This window comes from Phyllobates terribilis, unplaced genomic scaffold (genome assembly GCF_046119375.1).
Source record: "Phyllobates terribilis strain yellow unplaced genomic scaffold, ASM4611937v1 Scaffold_9__5_contigs__length_417890890, whole genome shotgun sequence".
NCBI lineage: Eukaryota > Metazoa > Chordata > Amphibia > Anura > Dendrobatidae > Phyllobates > Phyllobates terribilis.
The window spans coordinates 284,078,118-284,101,286 of record NW_027362769.1 but is presented as its reverse complement, the minus strand read 5'-3'; the positions used below and the strand labels follow the sequence as shown (position 1 = coordinate 284,101,286).

The 23,169-nt window shown below is 41.9% G+C and overlaps 1 protein-coding gene across 3 annotated transcripts in view; it reads right to left on the bottom strand.

Annotated features, from left to right (window-relative positions):
* Positions 1-23,169, bottom strand: part of PMS1 (PMS1 homolog 1, mismatch repair system component) — a 381,942-nt gene that overhangs the window by 270,603 nt on the left and 88,170 nt on the right. For 2 of the 3 annotated variants that reach the window (XM_073647845.1, XM_073647846.1), the window contains one exon: positions 18,677-18,840. In XM_073647845.1, coding sequence (XP_073503946.1) covers positions 18,677-18,840 — 164 coding nt within the window. The remainder of the gene's footprint in view (positions 1-18,676; positions 18,841-23,169) is intronic. The other variant, XM_073647847.1, reaches the window with a different exon arrangement.

The following is a 23,169-nucleotide window of genomic DNA, read 5'->3' as shown; positions in this document are numbered from 1 at the left end:
TGTCTTCCTGCTCGGATGCTGCCCGGGATACGTGCACGGCGCGCAGATTCCTGGGCACTGTGCTTAGGGTGAGCGCTCCCCGTCTCTTAAAAGGGCTGCTCACGCTGTCCTAAAGTGTCCCCAGCCAATTACTGGAGGACACTTAATATTTAAGGCACCTCCTCCAACATGGAGGTGCCTGAGCAGCGTTATAAGTTTGCTCATAACACTTTTGTCAGTTCTCAGGTCCCAGGGTTTGTATTCCTGTATACATGCCTGACTATCAGCTGTGTCCGCCTGCCTGTCAATCAGTCGTGACCACCTGCCTATCAGCTGTATCCTCCTGTCCCTTGGGGGCAAGCTGCCATCCACCCGAGGTCAGTTCCGGAGTAGCGCCTGGTCTCGCTTCCCTCATCTCTCCTCGGATTACGTCAAGCCGCCGTACATCCGAAGTTGGACTTGGTGAGGTCCTAGTTATGCCCCTCCTGGGTCTCCTCGGGCCATGGCACAGTAGTTCCATCATCCAGCCCGTTACAGCGTGTATCAGCAGAAATTTATAACTGTTCCTAATCACAGTATAAACAAACCTATACTATAACAATGCACTCTTATGAAAAGCAGTGGAGTTCTCTGAGTGTTGCAAGCAGGGATTTTATGGGTCATGTGTAGCACACAAATTTAGAGACATTACCACCTGTCTAAACAGGCATGTGTGTTCTGGACGGACAGGTGGACAAATTCAAGATCATATTACACAACAGGTCATAAAAAAAGGTTCAGAACACATTGATGCAGCTTAGCTGAAATGCCAATTTACACAGCTAGAATCTTGCTAACTTTTGACTGTAGAATCTAAGGGTTAACTCTTATGATCAGTTTTAGCAGTTAACAGCAAGTGTCAGCTGTATAACACAGCTAAGACCCACCGTGTACGGATCTTTGTGTTGCTATATGTCTATGCAGGGAATGTAGATCTCTATCAGAAAAAAACATTTAGTCTTAAATAAAAACATATTAAGTACAGTATTCTTAAATTTTTTCGATTAATCCCTAAAAGTAAATATTTGTCACGCCCAGAGCACTTAACATAACTTTGACTTCCTGAGGTTATTTCCAACTTTAACGCCTTTTCACTGTTGAGCCAGCAAGGAAATCCAGCGTCTGCGTAGATCACATCTTTCCTCACATCTGTGCACGAAGGTGCCCAGGCTTCAGTGATATAGTGAGCATTCACTGGACACCACATGCCATTTATTCTCCTTGCACTTCTTTTGGGTATGCAAGATGGCTGGGTGGCGCTTACGCAGTAAAACATTGTAAGACCTACGGTTGCCATAGCAACCCATCAGTACCCCGCAATCAGTTGTGGGTGTATCGGTGGACTGACATAAGGAGCACTCTCTGTCAAACTCCTCATATGCCAATATCACTACTGACAGCAGCATATGAGGGGTTAAACTATTGGGATCGGTGAGATCACTAATCCTAACAGTTACATCAGGATCCCGACTGAGAAGTCAGTCACATGCAGCTGAGCACATTGGTAAAGGAGCTGTACCGTGTAATCAGCATGATGTATATATCCATCATAGAGCACAAAGTGCCATGTGCTCATATAATGAAGAAAAGCTAAAGGGAATCTGTCAACCTAAAGTGACAGTATAAACGAAGCATGTAACTTTGTTGCCAATATAGCCTCTATAAAAATCGCCAGTGCTGTCAATTATCACTGAGGGAAGTGGAAGAGTATAAAACCAGTGGGTGTAATAGTGCACTGAGACTCCTGGCCATGTCAAGGGTGTAATAGTGCACCGAGCCTCCTGGCCATGTGAAAGGTGTAATAGTGCACTGAGCCTCCTGGCTATGTCAAGGGTGTAATACTGCACTGAGCCTCCTGGCTATGTCAAGGGTGTAATAGTGCACCGAGCCTCCTGGCCATGTTAAGGGTGTAATAGTGCACTGAGCCTCCTGGCCATGTCAAGGGTGTAATAGTGCACCGAGCCTCCTGGCCATGTTAAGGGTGTAATAGTGCACTGAGCCTCCTGGCCATGTGAAAGGTGTAATAGTGCACTGAGCCTCCTGGCTATGTCAAGGGTGTAATAGTGCACTGAGCCTCCTGGCTATGTCAAGGGTGTAATAGTGCACCGAGCCTCCTGGCCATGTTAAGGGTGTAATAGTGCACTGAGCCTCCTGGCCATGTCAAGGGTGTAATAGTGCACTGAGCCTCCTGGCCATGTCAAGGGTGTAATAGTGCACCGAGCCTCCTGGCCATGTTAAGGGTGTAATAGTTCACTGAGCCTCCTGGCCATGTGAAAGGTGTAATAGTGCACTGAGCCTCCTGGCTATGTCAAGGGTGTAATAGTGAATTGAGCCTCCTGGCCATGTCAAGGGTGTAATAGTGCACTGAGCCTCCTGGCCATGTCAAGGGTGTAATAGTGCACTGAGCCTCCTGGCCATGTCAAGGGTATAATAGTGCACTGAGCCTCCTGGCCATGTCAAGGGTGTAATAGTGCACTGAGCCTCCTTGCCATGTCAAGGGTGTAATAGTGCACTGAGCCTCCTGGCCATGTCAAGGGTGTAATAGTGCACTGAGCCTCCTGGCCATGTCAAGGGTGTAATAGTGCACTGAGCCTCCTGGCCATGTCAAGGGTGTAATAGTGCACTGAGCCTGCTGGCCATGTCAAAGGTGTAATAGTGCACTGAGCCTCCTGGCCATGTCAAAGGTGTAATAGTGCACTGAGCCTCCTGGCCATGTCATAGGTGTAATAGTGAATTGAGCCTCCTGGCCATGTCAAGGGTGTAATAGTGCACTGAGCCTCCTGGCCATGTCAAAGGTGTAATAGTGAACTGAGCCTACTGGCCATTCCAATGGTGCAATAGAGCACTGAGCCTCCTGGCCATGTCAAAAGGCACCAAGACCACGATTCGAATATTTGATTACACTTTAGTTTCTTTGGAATAGAAAGTGATTAGAACATTAAAGGTGTGATTTTTATAGAAGCTGTATTTCCTACAAGGCACTGTGCTTAGTATATAATGAGAGTTTGGGCTGACATATTCCCTTTAAGATAAACAAAACATTATTTTAGGATGAATAATTACTTTAAAGGGACTCTGTCAGCACAGAATGACTGATCAAATTAAGTCTCGCTGCTTGGTGCTTCATGGTGGAGCTAATCATTTATATACACCTTCCCACCAGCTTCTTTTTCCTGTATCGCCACCATCCTCGTCTTTGATTGACAATTCTAGTCTAACAGAGCCAGAGAAGGGTGAAGATAGATGGAAACCAAGCAGGTGGTGTATATAAATGATTGGCCGCCATTGGAGCACCCAGCGCCTGTACTTGGTTTGAACACTCATTCTCTGCTGACAGTCCCTTTAAAGCAAACAAGCAAACCTGACAGAAGATTCATGCTGCGGGAACTAGACACCGGCTGTATTATTGCGGCAGTGCATGTTTTAGTCTGAATTGATGCACCTGTTCATGCTTGAAAAGCCAGCTGGGGTCTATGAGTATGGAATAACTAGAGCAAGAAGCAGGTCCCCAGAAGCTTCCCATCTCGCCTAGAATACCAGGTCTATATCTTTACGTGTTTGTAAAGGGAGAGACCTGTCAGTTTTGGGGACCAGCCTCTTGGACTTGTTCTTTTAGTTGCATGATCCCTGGCTGTTTTTCCCTGAAAAGCCAAAGCATAAAACATAAGGGACTGCAATGTCTCTAATTTTTGAGGCCTGTAGTTAGGGCAGCATTAATCGTCAGGCTCCCTTTAAGGATAGTACGCTTCATAAATCCAACATCCGTCAAATGATGGACAATAATATCATTTGGTCACCATTACTCTTACAGAAGCACTCTTTGTGAAGTGAATTGGCCTACATTTAATGATTTGGAGATTTTTTTTTCATCACAAATCCCAAACAGCTATAACTTTAAATTATTTTTGCTAACCTACTTGCATGAGGGCTTTTTTAAGTTTTGTAATAAATGTCCTTATAGGAGCATTTCGATTTTATAACAAATTATATAGTGTATATGAAATGATCTATCTCTACCCATTTAGTAATAGTAATTCACGTCATATATTCAGTGTGTAGTGCTAAACTGCACGTACCTGTACCCAGAAATGGAATCATAATCCTGTCTTACATAAATCCAGAGCAGCTTATCTCTGGAGCTATGACCTGCTGACACCATATTCAATCTTCAAGCAAATGCTGACCCGATACAGAGCTGCCAACTTCCCAATCAAGATTCCTATGCCACAGATGGAATAGAAACCCGCTGCTGAACTTTGTGCTCATTCAGCGTGCTGGCACAATTATCCCACACAGCAGCTCCATTTCTACATTGCCTGAAGTTATCATATGATTTATATGACTAATATCCGATTCATCCCCCAGTACTTCTGCCAACATACACATTACAGATTATTCAGTTATCCTTTTTCATACTTCCACCGGTAACTATTTATGTGCTATGAAAATGCAAAACTCAAATCAACTTCTTGTATCCCCGAAATATAAAAACAATATTCTTAATAAATTAACTCATTCAATTATTTAATTTACACTCACTTCTAAACTTAAAAAATGAAGACTTGTTTGCAGATTTATTTTTCTTTGTCTTTTTGTCTATATTCTGAATGAAGACTGGTATTAGGTCCAATGTTATATTTGCAGCTTATGTTAACATGGCAAAAAAGTTTCATGTGAATATACCCTAGGAAGTATTTTTTTACCTTTGAATAACATTTTACATCTTTCACTAAATTAATCATTGCACTTATCCTCAGTTATAGCCTGTAATATATACAGTCATGGCCTAAAGCGTTGGCACCCTTGAAATTGTTCCAGAAAATTAAGTATTTATCCCAGAAAATTGTTGCAATTACACATGTTTTGTTAAACACATGTTTATTTCCTTTGTGTGTATTGGAACAACACAAAAAAACAGAGAAAAAGAGGCAAGTTGGACATAATTTCACACAAAATCCCAAAAATGGGGCGGACAAAATTGTTGGCACCTTTCCAAAATTCTGGGTAAACAACTTTGTTTCAAGCATGTGATGCTCGGTCAAACTCACCTGTGGCAAGTAACAGGTGTGGGAAATATGAAAATCACACCTGAAACTGGATAAAATGGGGAGAATTTGAGTTAATCTTTGCATTGTGTGTCTGTGTGTGTCACACTAAGCATGAAGAACAGAAAGAGGAGAATAGAACTGTCTGAGGACTTGAGAACCAAAATTGTTGAAAATATCAAAAATCTTAAGTTTACAAGTTTAAGTCCAGAGATTTGGATGTTCCTTTGTCCATGGTGCAACATAATCAAGAAGTTTACAAGCCATGGACCTGTAGCTAATCTCCTGGACATGGACAGCAGATAAAAATTGATAAAAGGTTGCAACACGGGATAGTCCAGATCATGGATAAGCAGCCCCAAACAAGTTCCAAAGAAATTCAAGCTGTCCGTATGGCTCAGGGTGCTTCAGTGTTAGCGTGTACAATCCAATGACATTTGAATGAAATGAAATGCTATGGCAGGAGACCCAGGAGAACCCCACTGCTGACACAGAGACATAAAAAAGCTATACTGAAGTTTGCGAAAATGTATCTGAGTAAGCCAAAATCCTTCTGGGAAAGCATCTTGTGGACAGATGAGACCAAGATAGAGCTTTTTGGTAAGGAAAATCATTCTAATGTTTACTGAAAATGGAATGAGGCCTACAAAGAAAATAGCACAGTATCTACAGTCCAATACAGCGGAGGTGTAAATATGTTTTGTTGCTGCCTCTGGCACTGGGTGTGTTGACTGTGTGCAAGGCATCATGAAATCTGAAGATTAGCAAAGGATTTTGGGTCGCAATGTACTGCCCAGTGTGATAAAGCTGGGTTTGCGTCCTAGGTCATGGGTCTTCCAGCAGGACAATGACACAAAAATTATTCAAGAAGCACCAAGAAATGTATGGAAACAAAGCACTGGAGAGTTCTGATGTGGCCAGCAATGAGTCCGGATCTAAATCCCATTGAACACCTTTGGAGAGATCTTACACTTGCTGTTGGGAGAAGGCACCCTTCAAATATGAGAGACCTAGAGCAGTTTGCAAAAGAGGAGTGGTCCAAAATTCCAGTTGAGGGGTGTAAAAAGCTTGTTGATTGTTATAGGAAGCGATTAATTGCAGTTATTTATTTTAAAAGGTGTGCAAGCAAATATTAAGTTGAGAGTGCCAACATCTTAATCCAGCCCATTTTGGGGTTTTTGTGTGAAATTATGTCCAATTTGCCTTTTTTTCTCTTTTTTTGTGTTTTTCCAATACACGCAAAGCAAATAAACAGAAGTATAACAAAATGTGTAATTGCAATAATTATCTGGGAGAAATACTTCATTTTCTGGAACAATTTCAAGAGTGCCAACAATTTTGGCCAATACTGTAACCTGTCTCTCCTGGAAAACTAAAGACAAGATTGTGTTCACACACATCTTCCCAACACAGCTCAGTGTCCATAAAACTATAGAAACAGTATTTATAGAGATTGGCTAAATTCAAAGTTATGCATATAGAGAAAGATGTCTATTTTGCAAAGTTATCATATATGGAATGAAACATAATATGTTGTGCTGGTTTGTACAATATTCAATGCCAAGTCTCTACCACCATATAATATAAAGTAGCAAGTTCATGACACCGATTAGTTTAAAGGGAACCCATCATCTGATTCATGCTGCCCAAACGGTAAGCAGCATAAATCAGAGCCTGGCTGCATGATTGCAGGCAGGTATATTTTTCGCTCAACATTTCTGACTTTAATTTGAAAAGTAGCATGGTCTGGAATAGTAATTTAACCCTATTGTCTAATCTGTATATTTGGGCGTGGGGAGCAGTGAGTATTCATTCTCCTTAATAGTCGACACACAGTGTAGCCGAAGCGCGGCTCCTGCTGCTGCCGGGCGATCGCGTGTGCCTGCTATTAAATAGCATGAATATAAACTACTCCCCATGCCCATGGGAGTGGAGAGTAGTGAATATTCATGCTCTTTAATAGCAGGGACAGGCAATCTCCCAGCAGCAGCAGGAGCCGCGCTGTAGCTACACTGTGTGCCGGCTATTAGGGTGAGTGAAGTCACTACTCCACACCGTCCAGGCGGGGGGAGCATTGACTATTCCTGCAGCTGATCCCACCTTGTGAGGGCCCATGGCAGTGACGCCATGCGCGGCTCACATGTTGAGATCAGTGCTGGCAGCAGAGCAGGACGCAGCCCTGGAGGAGAGAGAAGGGAGGTGAGTAGAAGTGTTTATTTTTTTATGTGCAGCGTGATGGGGATTAGGGGTGCCATGCATACCAGGATGGGGATTGCTGTGCCATGCATACCAGGATAAGGATGAGGGGTGCCATGCATACCAGGATAAGGATGCCATACATACCAGGAAGAGGGATGAAGGAGGCCATACATACCAGGATAAGGATGAGGGATGCCATGCATACCTGGATAAGGATGAGGGGTGCCATGCATACCAGGTTAAGGATGAGGGATGCCATGCATATCAGGATAAGGATGAGGGATGCCATGCATACCAGGATGAGGGGAGCCTTGCATACCAGGATGAGGGGAGCCTTGCATACCAGGATGAGGGGAGCCTTGCATACCAGGAGGTAGATCAGGGGGGCCATGCATACTAGGATGGAGGGGTGCCATGCATACCAGGATGAGGGGTGCCGTGCATACCAGGATTGAGGGGTGCCGTGCATACCAGGATTGAGGGGTGCCGTGCATACCAGGATCAGGGGTACCATGCATACAAGGATGGAGATCAGGGGTGCCATGCATGCCAGGATGGGGATGGGGGCCACGTATAATAGGAAGGGGGGCATATATACCAGGATAGGGGATATGAACAGAATTGGGGGACATTACCCATATACCAGTGTCAGCAGCAGGCCCCCTCGACCTTAACAGTGCATCATGAGAACATTTTTTGCTTACATTTATTTTTTCTATTTTGCTCCTCTAAAACCTAGGTGCGTCTTATGGTCCGAAAAATACTGTACAGTGCTGGCCAAAAGTATTGGCACCCCTGCGATTCTGTCAGATAATGCTCAGTTTCTTCCTGAAAATGATTGCAATCACAAATTCTTTGGTATTATTATCTTCATTTAATTTGTCTTCAATGAAAAAACACAAAAAGAATTGTCCTAAAGCCAAATTGGATATAATTCCACACCAAACCTAAAAAAGGAGGAGGACAAAAGTATTGGCACCATTTGAAAAATCATGTGATGCTTCTCTAATTCGTGTAATTAACAGTACCTGTAACTTACCTGTGGCACCTAACAGGTGTTGGCAATAACTAAATCACACTTGCAGCCAGTTAACATGGATTAAAGTTGACTCAACCTCTGTCCTTGTGTGTACCATGGACTTGTGTGTATCATGGAGAAAAGAAAGAAGACCAAAGAACTGTCTGAGGACTTGAGAAACCAAATTGTGAGGAAGCATGAGCAATCTCAAGGCTACAAGTCCATCTCCAAAGACCTGAATGTTCCTGTGTCTTCCGTGCGCAGTGTCATCAAGAAGTTTAAAGCCCATGGCACTGTGGCTAACCTCCCTAGATGTGGACGGAAAAGAAAAATTGACGAGAGATTTCAACGCAAGATTGTGCGGATGGTGGATAAAGAACCTCGACTAACATCCAAACAAGTTCAAGCTGCCCTGCAGTCCGAGGGTACAACAGTGTCAACCCGTACTATCCGTCGGCGTCTGAATGAAAAGGGACTGTATGGTAGGATACCCAGGAAGACCCCACTTCTTACCCCGAGACATAAAAAAGCCAGGCTGGAGTTTGCCAAAACTTACCGGAGAAAGCCTAAAAAGTTTTGGAAGAACGTTCTCTGGTCAGATGAGACAAAAGTAGAGCTTTTGGGAAAAAGCATCAACATAGAGTGTACAGGGGAAAAAAAGAGGCATTCAAGGAAAAGAACACGGTCCCTACAGTCAAACATGGCAGAGGTTCCCTGATGTTTTGGGGTTGCTTTGCTGCCTCTGGCACTGGACTGCTTGACCGTGTGCATGGCATTATGAAGTCTGAAGACTACCAACAAATTTTGCAGCATAATGTAGGGCCCAGTGTGAGAAAGCTGGGACTCCCTCAGAGGTCATGGGTCTTCCAGCAGGACAATGACCCAAAACACACTTCCAAAAGCACTATAAAATGGCTTTAGAGAAAGCACTGGAGACTTCTAAGGTGGCCAGCAATGAGTCCAGACCTGAATCCCATAGAACACCTGTGGAAAGATCTCAAAATGGCAGTTTGGAGAAGGCACCCTTCAAATCTCAGGGACCTGGAGCAGTTTGCCAAAGAAGAATGGTCTACAATTCCAGCAGAGCATTGGAAGAAACTCATTGATGGTTACCGGAAGTGGTTGTTCGCAGTTATTTTGGCTAAAGGTTGTGCAACCAAGTATTAGGCTGAGGGTGCCAATACTTTTGTCTGGCCCTTTTTTGGAGTTTTGTGTGAAATGATCAATGATTTGATTTTTGCTTCATTCTCTTTTGTATTTTTTCCTTGCAAGCAAATTAAATGAAGAGAATAATACCAAAGAATTTGTGATTGCAATCATTTTCAGGAAGAAACTGAGTATTATCTGACAGAATTGCAGGGGTGCCAATACTTTTGGCCAGCACTGTGTGTGTGTATATATATTTATATATATATTACAGACCAAAAGTTTGGACACACCTTCTCATTTAAAGATTTTTCTGTATTTTCATGACTTTGAAAATTGTACATTCACACAGAAGGCATCAAGACTATGAATTAACACATGTGGAATTATATACTTAACAAAAAAAAGTGTGAAACAACTGAAAATATGTCTTATATTCTAGGTTCTTAAAAGTAGCCAACTTTTGCTTTGATGACTGCTTTGCACACTCTTGGCATTCTTTTGATGAGCTTCAAGAGGTAGTCACCGGAAATGGTTTTCACTTCACAGGTGTGCCCTGTCAGGTTTAATAAGTGGGATTTCTTGCCTTATAAATGGGGTTGGGACCATCAGTTGTGTTGTGCAGAAGTCAGGTGGATACACAGCTGATAGTCCTACTGAATAGACTGTTAGAATTTGTATTATGGCAAGAAAAAAGCAGCTAAGTAAAGAAAAACGAGTGGCCATCATTACTTTAAGAAATGAAGGTCAGTCAGTCTGAAAAATTGGGCAAACTTTGAAAGTGTCCCCAAGTGCAGTTGCAAAAACCATCAAGCGCTACAAAGAAACTGGCTCACATGAGGACCGCCCCAGGAAAGGAAGACCAAGAGTCACCTCTGCTTCTGAGGATAAGTTTATCCGAGTCACCAGCCTCAGAAATCGCAGGTTAACAGCAGCTCAGATTAGAGACCAGGTCAATGCCACACAGAGTCCTAGCAGCAGACACATCTCTACAACAACTGTTAAAAGGAGACTTTGTGCAGCAGGCCTTCATGGTAAAATAGCTGCTAGGAAACCACTGCTAAAGACAGGCAACAAGCAGAAGAGACAAGTTTGGGCTAAAGAACACAAGGAATGGACATTAGACCAGTGGAAATCTGTGCTTTGGTCTGATGAGTCCAAATTTGAGATCTTTGGTTCCAACCACCGTGTCTTTGTGCGACGCAGAAAAGGTGAATGGATGGCCTGTACATGCATGGAGGAGGAGGTGTGATGGTGAGGGAGTGCTTTGCTGGTGACACTGTTGGGGATTTATTCAAAACTGAAGGCATACTGAACCAGCATGGCTACGACAGCATCTCGCAGCGGCATGCTATTCCATCCGGTTTGCATTTAGTTGGACCATCATTTATTTGTCAACAGAACAATGACCCCAAACAAAACCTCCAGGTTGGGTAAGGGCTATTTGACCAAGAAGGAGAGTGATGGGGTGCTATGCCAGATGACCTGGCCTCCACAGTCACCAGACCTGAACCCAATCGAGATGGTTTGGGGTGAGCTGGACCGCAGAGTGAAGGCAAAAGGGCCAACAAGTGCTAAGCATCTCTGGGAACTCCTTCAAGATTGTTGGAAGACCATTTCCAGTGACTACTTCTTGAAGCTCATCAAGAAAATGCCAAGAGTGTGCAAAGCAGTCATCAAAGCAAAAGGTGGCTACTTTGAAAAACCTAGAATATAAAGACATATTTTCGGTTGTTTCACACTTTTTTGTTAAGTATATAATTCCACATGTGTTAATTCATAGTTTTGATGCCTTCAGTGTGAATGTACAATTTTCATAGTCATGAAAATACAGAAAAATCTTTAAATGAGAAGGTGTGTCCAAACTTTTGGTCTGTACTATATATATGTAATCGATATTACATAGTGTATTACATATTTACAATTTATTACAGTTTTTCGTGTTCTAAAGTTGTATTCCAATAAATATATATTATGTTCTATCTAAATATCTTGATTATTGTATCACAAAAATGATTAAATGTTTGATGTTCACATGGTACTACAATAAATTTTTCGCTTAAATATAAGCAATATATGTGGGAGTCGTGGAGTCGGTGTCGGTGTAAAGGAAATTGAGGAGTTGGAGTCGGAGTTGCAGGTTTGGCTTACCGACTCCACAGCCCTGGTATTTTTGATGATAAATTTTATTATAGAATAATCACAGTGCTGTCAGTCAATCAAAAAGGTGCTTCTACCCTAAAGCATTCAATGTTATACAGCATGTAAAGCGCTGCGGAATATGTTGGCGCTATATAAAAAATAAAGATTATTATATTATTATTATACAGGTTGGAGTTGGAAAATTTGCATAAAAATAATGCAATGATCAAAAAAAATCACTTGGTTTATAACACAGTGCACACAGTGTAAAACCTTCCGAACGCAGTGATATCAAACATGCACTATTTTTGTTTATTTTTATTTTCAAATAATAAATGCATTATAGGACAAATTCAGAGATCTATGAAGTATGAACCGTGATGTATGAACTGATCTTGGGTCAGGAGGCTTAAACTCTACACCATAAAGGCATATTTGAGGCTGTCAAGTTTGGTTACAAAAATCCTCACCAAGTCCATGCATCACAGACCGTTTTACAGAATGTGTTTCACGGATATCTGAATTCAGCCTTAACCCTTTTGCGCCAGAGCTCGTTTTTACCTTCCAGACCAGGCAAACTTTTTCAATTTTGACCAGAGTCAGTTTATGAGGTAATAACTCAGGAACGCGCCAGGGTATCCCAGTGATTCTGAGACTCTTTTTTCGTAACATATGGTGCTTCATGTTATTGGTAAATTTAGGTCTATTTTTTGCATTTGTGAAAATATCGGAATTTTGGCAAAAACTTTTGATTTTTATGCCATTAAACCAGATGATAGTTATACCACATCAAATAGTTAATAACTAACATTTACTTTACAACAGAATAATTTTGTAAACATTTTTTTTTCGTTAGGAAGTTAGAAGGATTAAAAGTTTATCAGCAAGTTTTCATTTTTCCAACAAAATTTACAAAAACAATTTGTTAGGGACCACATCACATTTGAAGTGACTTTGAGGGGCTTATGTGACAGAAAATACCCACAAGGTACATCATTTTAAAAACTGCACCCCTTAAAGTGCTCAAAAACACATTCAATAAGTTTATTAACCCTTCAGGTGCTTCACAGGAATTAAAGCAATGTGAAAGGAAAAATTGAAAATGGAACTTTTTCCTCACGGAAATGCTACCCAAATTGTGCATTTTCTCAAGAGTAATAGGAGAAAATGGACCACAATTTGCAATTTCTCTTGAGTATGTCAATACCCATATTTGGTGGAAACTACTGTTTGGATGCACAGCAGGGCTTGGAAGGGAAGGAGCGACATTTGACTTTTGGAACGCAAAATTGGCTGGAATATATAGCGGATGCCATGTCGAGTTTTAACAGCTCTTGATGTGCTTAAAGAGTTGAAATGGACCCAACCTAAGGGATAATGTGATTAAAACTTGACTTTTATTGTAATGAACTAATATCGTCTAACAAATAAAGATTAAAATAACTCAGATGGTATTGCTATGTTGCATTTCTTTGGGAGGCTATGAGTGAATTTTAATCAGCTGTAGTGGTCTTGCAACTGACATCTATAATTGTCCTTAGAAAAGCTATCCTACCTAGCAGTCTGCCGCCATTAATCAAGGTAGGAGATATATTAGCTTTAGGAGAGTGATATCCCATAGAGAAGTCCCAAAGAAATGCTACACAGCAATACCACCTGAGTTATTTTAATCTTTATTTGTTAAACTATATTAATTCATTACAATAAAAGTCAAGTTTTAATCACATTATCCCTTAAGTTGGGTCCATTTACTCTACTCATCAGTATAGAGTTTTGTTAGACACTCAGTTCTATAAACAGTGAAAATTCCCCATAAGTGACCCCTTCAGGAATTTATTTAAATGGGTGGAGAGCACCTTCAACCCACAGGTGCTTCACAGAATTTTAGAACGTTGAGCCGTGAAAATAAAAAATCTGATTTCTCCCACAATAATTGTCCCACAATTTTTTAATTGTCACAAGGGTAAAAGGAGAAAATGGACAATACAATTTGTTGTGCAATTTCTCCTGAGTACCCTACATGTGGTGGAAAACTCCTGTTTGGGTGTATGGCAAGGCTCAGAAGGGAAGGAGCGCCATTTGACTTTTGGAACGCAAAATTGGCTGGAATAGATAGCTGACCCCATGTCACATTTGAAGAGCCCCTGATATGTCAAAACAGCAGAAACTCCCACAAATGACACCATTTTCGAAACTAAACTTTTCGAGGAGTTCACCTAGGGAAGTAGTGAGAATTTTTAATCCTCAGGCGATTCACAGAATTGTATAAAATTGGGCTGAGTAAATGATTTTTTCCATTAAAATGTTGGTTTGGCCCAACATTTTTAATTTTCAAAAGGGGTAATAGAAGAAATTGCGCAAAAAATTGTATTGTTCATTATCTCCGGAGTACACCAATACCCCCCATAAGTGGTTGAAAACTACATTTGAGGTACAGTGCAAAGCTTAGAAGGGAAGGAGTGCCATATTGTACTGCAGATTTTGCTTTAATGGTTAATGGGTGTCATGTCACATTGGCAGAGCCCCTGACGTCCCAGAACAGTGGAATCCACTATAAGTAACCCCGTTTACCAAACTACACCAGTCAATTAATGGGGTTGTCCACTACTAGGACTACCCCTTCTTAAACTCAATTTTCGGCCCCGATAAATTGAAAACAACTATACTCACCTCCCGCGCTGGCTCCGTTCCAGAGGTGTCGGCACTCGTGGTCCCGGGGCTGTGATGCGGTGGAATAAAACGTGATGCCTGGCGCCAAATCAGCGCTGGCATCACTGTCCCCGCCTGGCTTCCTCTTCATGTTCAGTTCGTACAAAGGCAGAACAGTGACGCCAGTGCGTATTAGGCGCCTGGCATTACGCGTCAGTCCACCGCATCACAGCCCTGGGGCTGCAAGTGCCGACACCTCTGGAACGGAGCCTGCACGGGAAGGGAGTATAGGTGTGTATTTTATTAGGGTCGAATACTTAATTTAAGTAGGGGTTGTCCTAGCAGTGGACAACCCCTTTAATTCATGTAGGGGTGCAGTGATGATATTGACACCACAGGTGTGTCACAGAATTTTATACCATTGGGAGGTGAAGAAAAAATAATTACATTTTTACCACAAAAAAATATGGTTTTAGCCCCTAGATTTTACATAGATTTTCACAAGGGGAAATGAGTAAAACTTGCACCAAAATGTGTCACACAATTTCTGTTAAATGTTGCTTTACCCCATATGTGGCAGTACAGTACTGATTAGCCACACGGCAAGAATCGGGAGGGAAGGAGGGCTATTTGACTCTCGGAGAACAAATTTTCCTAGAATAGTTTACAGACTCAATACATAGAGCCACTAAGTGTCAGAAGAGCAGAATTCCCCCTCACGTGACTCCATTTGGAAAATTAAACCCCTCTGGGAATTAATCTACAGGTGTATTGACAATTTTCACTCCATGGGTGTTTTCCAGAAACAAGCAAAAATGGATGCTGCTGAGTGAAAATTGCAAATCTGCCATTGTAGTGCCCAGTACGTTGTACCCAGGTCGTGCTTCTGGAGACACGCACCCTGCAAATTAGGCGGCCTCTCATTGCTACAGAGATGCCAAACATGTGGACATGAAATGTGGTTTAGACACACTGTGGGGTCCAGAAGGGAGGGGAGCATTTGGATTTGGGAGAGCAGATTTTGTTGGATTTCATTTTTTTGGGAAGGGGGGATGGGCATAGCGCTTTCACAGAGTCTTTGAGCTACTTGTAACATGGAAGCCCCCAATATTTCCGTTAACAGATGAAGGACCTGAGTGGGGACTCGTTTTTTTTTGTGTATTGAGTTGAAGTTTTTATTGGGAACATTTTACACAAAACTTTGGATCACATTTATCCTGTGCTCTACGCTGAGCACTTATATTGAGGTTTCCATCCAAGTCTCCGAATGACGCGATTCAGATGAAACCCCTGAGGGATTCACTATAATGAGCAGCAGAGTTACTCTGGACTCTGTTTGACCTCTGTTCAGCATTGTCCTTCTTTTCAGAAGTGCACAAAACTGTGGTTGACCATGCTTTTAAGCACACTTAATAAGACGGACATGGACGGATCATAAGCCAGATGGCACCCACAGTCTCATTGTGGCTTATTACAGGGAATCTTCTGTCGGGGTTTCGTCTGAATCACGTCTTTCAGAGATTTACACAGAAACCCCAGTGTAAGCGCTCAGCGTAGAGGGGGGAGAGCACTGGTCAGTCCCCACTGAAACTAACGATAACAAGGGAGACAAACATAAGGGGAAGAAACTTAGCTTGAGGCGACTTCAGAGAGATTACACCAAACGTCCTCCAAGCACCACAGAGGAAGTAAGCCGACAGCAATAGCTCCTAGCCTTCACAAGGGAACATGTGAATATCACCGGCCCCTCCCTGCAGCAAACTGAAAGTATTTAAACACCCAGGCCAGATCCTTGCATGACTTCTGGCTGCCATGATAACCATTGGCACCCAAGCTATTGCGGCACAGAGATGCTGATTAGGTTCGAGAGATAGTTCTCTCCCTCTCACTACAATCTGGATGTATTAGTTCTATTGACCTCGGCATCTAAAATGTTAAAGGAAACCTGTCACCAGAAAAAATGCTATCATAGTGCAGATATGGGGTTAATCTGCAGGCTAAAAGTGTTACTAACCTGCCCGGCGCCCAAATTTAGCTAAATGCGGTGAGGAGAAAATTAACTTTATTCCCCCAGCAGCGTTACGATTTAAGTCACGGAGTGGCGCTGGCGCAGGTTAGTCACCGCTTTGAGAATACAGAGCGGCGGCTGTATCCGCTGCCCCGGCCCTGACTGACACTGGCTCTGCAGTAGGTCGGCTGTCAGTCAGGGTGGGAGGCGCGGTTAGAGCCGCCGCTCTCTATTCTCAGAGTGGCAACTGAATTAGCGCTGGCGCCGACCCTGTGACTGAAACTCGAACGCTGCCTGGGGATATAAAGTTCATTTTTTCATCGCAGCGTTCGCTAAATGCGGGTGCCGGGCAGGTTAATAATTGCAATAGGGATTGAATAATATTGATTGCAAATTAATTACTATGATACGAATCAATGTACAAAATACTCTAGAGTCAGAGAATGACATGTCCACAGCTAAAGCACTGTTTTGCAGTCTATATAAACAGGTGCGCTGTCTAAAGTCTACCTACTGGACAAGTAGAGAGTAATAATAAAAAGGAGAATTACAGATACAGAAAACATGCATAGTAATGTCTCACCATGCCATCATACCCATGGAAAACCATAGATAACATATTGTGAAATCTAAGGGCGTTGTGCCATACACCAAGCTCAGTTCTTCTACATTTTTTGTTATTATAGCACATGGTGGAAGGTTATTGTATTAGTGTACTAACTTAAACATAATATAGCATACAATAAATCAAAAACATACTAACTGAAATAAGTTCAGATATCCAAGTCTGAACAAATGTAATCATTTTACTTTATAGAATAACATTTGCAGAATAATATACAGTAAAAAAAACTAGGTTTTTCTAATAATTCATCTATATAAATACGTTAATCTTTCTAAAGAGCAAAAAACGCGTTGCTGTTCTTTATCAATCTATATCAATATACACTGCTCAAAAAAATAAAGGGAACACTGAAATAACACATCCTAGATCTGAATGAATGAAATATTCTCATTGAATACTTTGCTCTGTACAAAGTTGAATGTGCTGACAACAGAATCACACAAAAATCATCAATGGAAATCAAATTGATTAACCAATGGAGGCCTGGATTTGGAGTCACCCCCAAAATTAAAGTGGAAAAACACACTACAGGCTGATCCAACTTTGATGTAATGACCTTAAAACAAGTCGAAATGAGGCATCCGCCAACTCCTGGACAGTCTGTGGTGCAACATGACGTTGGTGGATGGAGCGAGACATGATGTCCCAGATGTGCTCAATCGGATTCCGGTCTGGGGAACGGGCGAGCCAGTCCATAGCTTCAATGCCTTCATCTTGCAGGAACTGCTGACACTCCAGCCACATGAGGTCTGGCATTGTCCTGCATTAGGAGGAACCCAGGGCCAACCGCACCAGCATATGGTCTCACAAGGGGTCTGAGGATGTCATCTCGGTACCTAATGGCAGTCAGGCTACCTCTGGCGAGCACATGCAGGGCTGTGCAGCCCTCCAAAGAAATGCCACCCCACACCATTACTGACCCACTGCCAAACCGGTCATGCTAAAGGATGTTGCAGGCAGCAGATCGCTCTCCACAGCATCTCCAGACTCGGTCACGTCTGTCACATGTGCTCAGTGTGAACCTGCTTTCATCTGTGAAGAGCACAGGGTGCCAGTGGCGACTTTGCCAACTCTGGTGTTCTGTGGCAAATGCCAAGCGTTCTACACGGTGTTGGGCTGTGAGCACAACCCCCATCTGTGGACGTCGGGACCTCATAACACCCTCATGGAGTTGGCTTCTAACCGTTTGTGCAGACACATGCACATATGTGGCCTGCTGGAGGTCATTTTGCAGGGCTCTGGCAGTGCTCCTCCTGTTCCTCCTTGCACAAAGGCGGAGGTAGCGGTCCTGCTGCTGGATTGTTGCCCTCCTACGGCCCCCTCCACGTCTCCTGGTGTACTGGCCTGTCTCCTGGTAGCGCCTCCAGCCTCTCAACACTACGCTGACAGAGACAGCAGACCTTCTTGCCACAGCTCGCATTGATGTGCCATCCTGGATGAGATGCACTACCTGAGCAACTTCTGTGGGTTGTAGAGTCCATCTCATGCTACCACAAGTGTGAAAGCACAACCAACATTCAAAAGTGACCAAAACATCAGCCAGAAAGCATTGGTACTGAGATGTGGTCTGTGGTCCCCACCTGCAGAACCACTCCTTTATTGAGTGTGTCTTGATAATTGCCAATAATTTCCATCTATTGTCTATTCCATTTGCACAACAGCATGTGAAATTGATTGTCAATCAGTGTTGCTTCCTAAGTGGACAGTTTGATTTCACAGAAGTTTCATTTACTTGGAGTTATATTCTGTTCTTTAAGTGTTCCCTTTATTTTTTTGAGCAGTGTATATTTTATTCATATATTGATGAATAAAATGTGCAGAAATACCTTATTGTGTACAAGTGCAATCCTTACATCTGGTTTAATAAGTCCATAGGAAATAAGTAGATCCTGAACCTTCTTGAGCTCTTCTTTGCACTTCTTTTCAGTGGAATAATACTGCTTTCTAACAGGTACATTTTTAAATAATTTCATTACAGTGACCGTAGTGCCTAGAGCAGACAAAAGGATAGGTTAATCAGGTTGAAATCAGACTGTTCAAACATTAATTATTAAAAGCATTTATCCCACCACTAACATTTGAACATGGTTTTAGGGTTAAGTTCATACGTTTGGTCAAACTATGTTTCTCGCAAATGACTAAAAAGTGTAAACTTGGTATTAGGGTACGTGCCCACGATCAGTATTCGCTGCGGATTGGACTCAGCACACCTGCACTGCATGCAATCCTCAGCGGCCAGATGTTACAGCATAGTGGATGGGATTTTAAGAAATCCCATGCCCACTATTCGTCTCCGTGAATCTGTGAATCACTCGTGGACACGGACATGCGACTCGTCTTTACCAGACCTCAGCATGTCAATTTCTCTTGCGGAGACACTAGTTTCCACAAGAGAAATTAGATCTTTGTAATGTATAGGATGTGGCGAATCCGCATGGTTCAATGAACACATGCTGATTCAATTGCGTGCAGCGCCTTGGATGCAGCATAAAGTATGCTGCGTTCAAAGCACTGCCAATACTGATCGTGTGCACATACCCTTACTGTGTCCCAAGAACCACAGACGTTTTGAGCTACATTAATCTATAATTATGGCTGAACACAAAATAATTCGTTTAGATTTTAATACATCTACGCTCCTTCATTCTGCCAGACCGAAATCACTAGTTAAAGGAGAAAGCCCAAGAATTGTTTTATTAGGGAATAACCCTTAATCCTGTGTAAATGGGCATGTAATATAGTGCAGAAATATACTCATCGATTGCCGGCTTTCCCGGTTTCCAGCACCACTCCCATCTTATTCTCATTCCTGTGGTTGCAATGTGAACTCGCCGGATCACATGGTGGTTTGTGTGTGGACCGGAAGAAGCTATTACAATGTGGTCCAGAGTCTCGTTCTGAAGTGACAAAGACTTCCCGTACATGGCAGAAGCAACTTTCGGCTCACACACAAATTCCAGTATGATCCAGCAAGCCGGAATTAGAGTTATGTGAGCGAGAAGAGCGCTGGAAATCAGGGAAGATGGTGATCAGTAAGGATATTAACACATTTATAATTACATACTGTACATATTTAGATAATTTTGGGGAATAAAACAATCCTTGGGAGTGCTTCTTGAAAGAGAACCTGTCACTATGAAAATGCAGTCTAATCTGCAGACACCATGTTATAAAGCAGGAAAACCTGAGCGGATTAATATATAGTTTTATAGTGAGAAAAGATTCAGTACAACCTATGTTTTCATCATTTAATCCTCTGCGCTTTCTGAGATCTTGGGTCCAGTGGGCATTTCTATCAGTGACTGACAGCTTTCTTTGTATAAGTGTGCATATAGAGACATATGTCAGTCACTAGTAGGAATGCCCACTGGGCCGAAAATCCCCAAATGAGCAGCGTTTATACAAAAAAAAACACAGGTTATACTGAATCATTTATCACAAAACTATTATATATGTATATCTCAATCTACTCAGCTTTCTCTGCTCTAAAACACGATGCCCACAAATTAGATGGCTTTTTCACGGTGACAGCTTCCCTTAAAGTAATTTGATTTAATTGTGTATTCTGAATAAACATGCTTTGTGTAAAATTCACATTCATTTTCATTAGTGACTAGTGCCATCTAGTGTACATCTAAGCAAAGGAAAGCATTGAACACAATCAAAGTGTTCTTTCCTTCAGGATATGTTCATGTATTCAGGATTTGATCTGGATTTAGATGTAGATTGTACAATTAAAAATTCTCCCTAAATGTGGTCACATTATGCATCTGGTGCAAGTGAATGGGGTTTGTTTGCCTCTTTGAGGCCTTATTCAGACAAAATAATAAAACTAAGTATCCTACCCTCATCAGTGTGCAGTACTGTGCTCACTAGCTGGATCTGAGGAGAAGCTTGGGAAAACTCCATCCTCCTTTTCTCTGGCAAGATAATTTCATATATTCACTTTAACTATTGTTTTATACTTAATTCTTACCTACTGAATGTAAAAGAAAAAGTTAAAGCGCACTTGTCAGCAGGATTGTGCTCAGTATTCCACATACACTGTCAGGTGGACGACATTACAGATTAATATGATACCTTGGTTGATGAAATCTGTCCTGTGGTTCTTGTGTAATCTTTACTTTCATTTTGGAGATAATAATATGCTCGTGTTTCGGGGCGGCCTGTGTGGGCGCTCTATCTGGTGCTCTGCTTACATATTCATCTGTAAGCTCTTATGACAGCTCACTATGCCTTCACTGACCTGCCTCCTATGTTACATAATGCATCTAGTAGTGCGGGGCTAGGTAAATTAGGAGGCAGGTCAGTGAACGATCAGTGAGCTGTCATAAGAGCATACAGATGAATATGTAAGCAGAGCACCAGATAGAGCGCCCCCCACAGGCTACCCCAGAGCACGAGCATATCATTATCTCCAAACTGAAAGTAAAGATTACACAAGAACCACTGGACGGATGTAATAAACCAAGGTATCATATTAATCAGTGTAATGTCGCCCACCTGACAGTGTATGTAGTTTCCTGAGCACAATCCTGCTGACAGGTGCACTTTAAACATATTGATGGTCCTAACCTGAAATTGCTGCCTGTAATGATTGAGAAAAGACTGGATTTGGTGGTGTTGTAAAATCTAAGATTTCTCCCACTTTGCTGCTAGGCGGATGATTGTAATTGTTTCTCACTTAAAGAGTAACCATCGTTTTACTTTTAACTTCATAAATCTATAGTTCATAGGAAAATAAGCAACTTTGTAATAAGAAATGTGCTTCTTTCTCAGCCAGAATTGTTCAGTCATTAGCAAAATTCTCATTTCGGAGGTAAAATCTGTATTCAGTGAAGGCCGACTTTCCCATTACTGAGATAGATGAGAGCTGCTATGGATACAATTCTATGTAAACGGGAGGAGGTAGGACCTAGAGACAGAGCTGTTCTCTCCTCCTCCTCCCCCATCTATCTACATAGAATCTTATCAGTAGCAGCCGCCATCTTCTATCTGAGTGATGGGAAAGTCTGTCTTCACTGAATACAGATTTTACCTCAGAACTGAGAGTTTTGATAATGACTGATCAATTCTGGCAGAGAAAGAAGCAAATCTCTCTGATAAGATATGTTGCATAGTTTCTTATTTTCATGTGTACGATTGATTTATAAAATGAAAATTAAAACGACGGTTACTCTTTAAGTTATAAAGGCAAGCATTACTGTATTTCTTGCCTGAATCTAATTTGAATGGAAAAAGGAACAAACAATTATTGGAATGGCTACAGTCCTTGGAATATATTAAAACCAAAGAAAAGGTCCATAGACACATAAAGTATCACTGGCAATAGTGAAAATCAAAGTTGCCACTCAAGAAAACCCTATACCAAGAGGACCAGGTAGGCAACGTGAACACTTAAAGAGTGTCAGAAACACAGTATTTTATTACACAATCAGAAATATAACAAAACACAATTATATTTAAAAACAGGTGCCTCTTGTGTGAGGAACAGAAAAATAACAGATCAGTGCATACAGAAACAATGCATCCATGAAACCACAACATACTAGGTAAGTATAGATAAATCTCATTAAAGTGCAACTATGCATATACAGTTGTGCTCAAAAGTTTACATACCCCGTCAGAATATTTCCTTTCTTGGCCTTGTTTCAGAGAATATGAATGAGAACAAAAAAAATTTTCTCCACTCATGGTTATTGGTTGGGTGAAGCCATTTATTGTCAAACTACTGTGTTTTCTCTTTATAAACCTTAATGACAACCAAAAACATCCAAATGACCCTGATCAAAGTTCACATACCCCAGTTCTTAATACCGTGTATTGCCCCCAATAACATCAATGACAGCTTGAAGTCTTTTGTGGTAGTTGTGGATGAGGTTCTTTAATTTCTCAGATGGTAAAGCTGCCCATTCTTCTTGGCAAAAATCCTCCAGTTCCTGTAAATTTCTGGGCTGTCTATCATGAACTGCGCGCTTGAGATCTCCTGAGAGTGGCTCGATGATATTGAGGTCAGGAGACTGAGATGGCCACTCCAGAACCTTCACTTTGTTCTGCTGTAGTCAATGACAGGTCGACTTGGCCTTCTGTTTTGGATCGTTGTCATGTTGGAATGTGTAAGTACGTCCCATGCACAGCTTCCAGGCTGATGAGTGCAAATTTGCCTCCAGTATTTGCTGATAATGTGCTGCATTCATCTTTCCTTCAACTTTTACCAAGTTTCCTGTGCCTTTGTAACTCACACATCCCCAAAACATCAGTGATCCACCTCCATGCTTTACTGTAGGAATGGTGTTCCTTTCATCATAGGCCTTGTTGA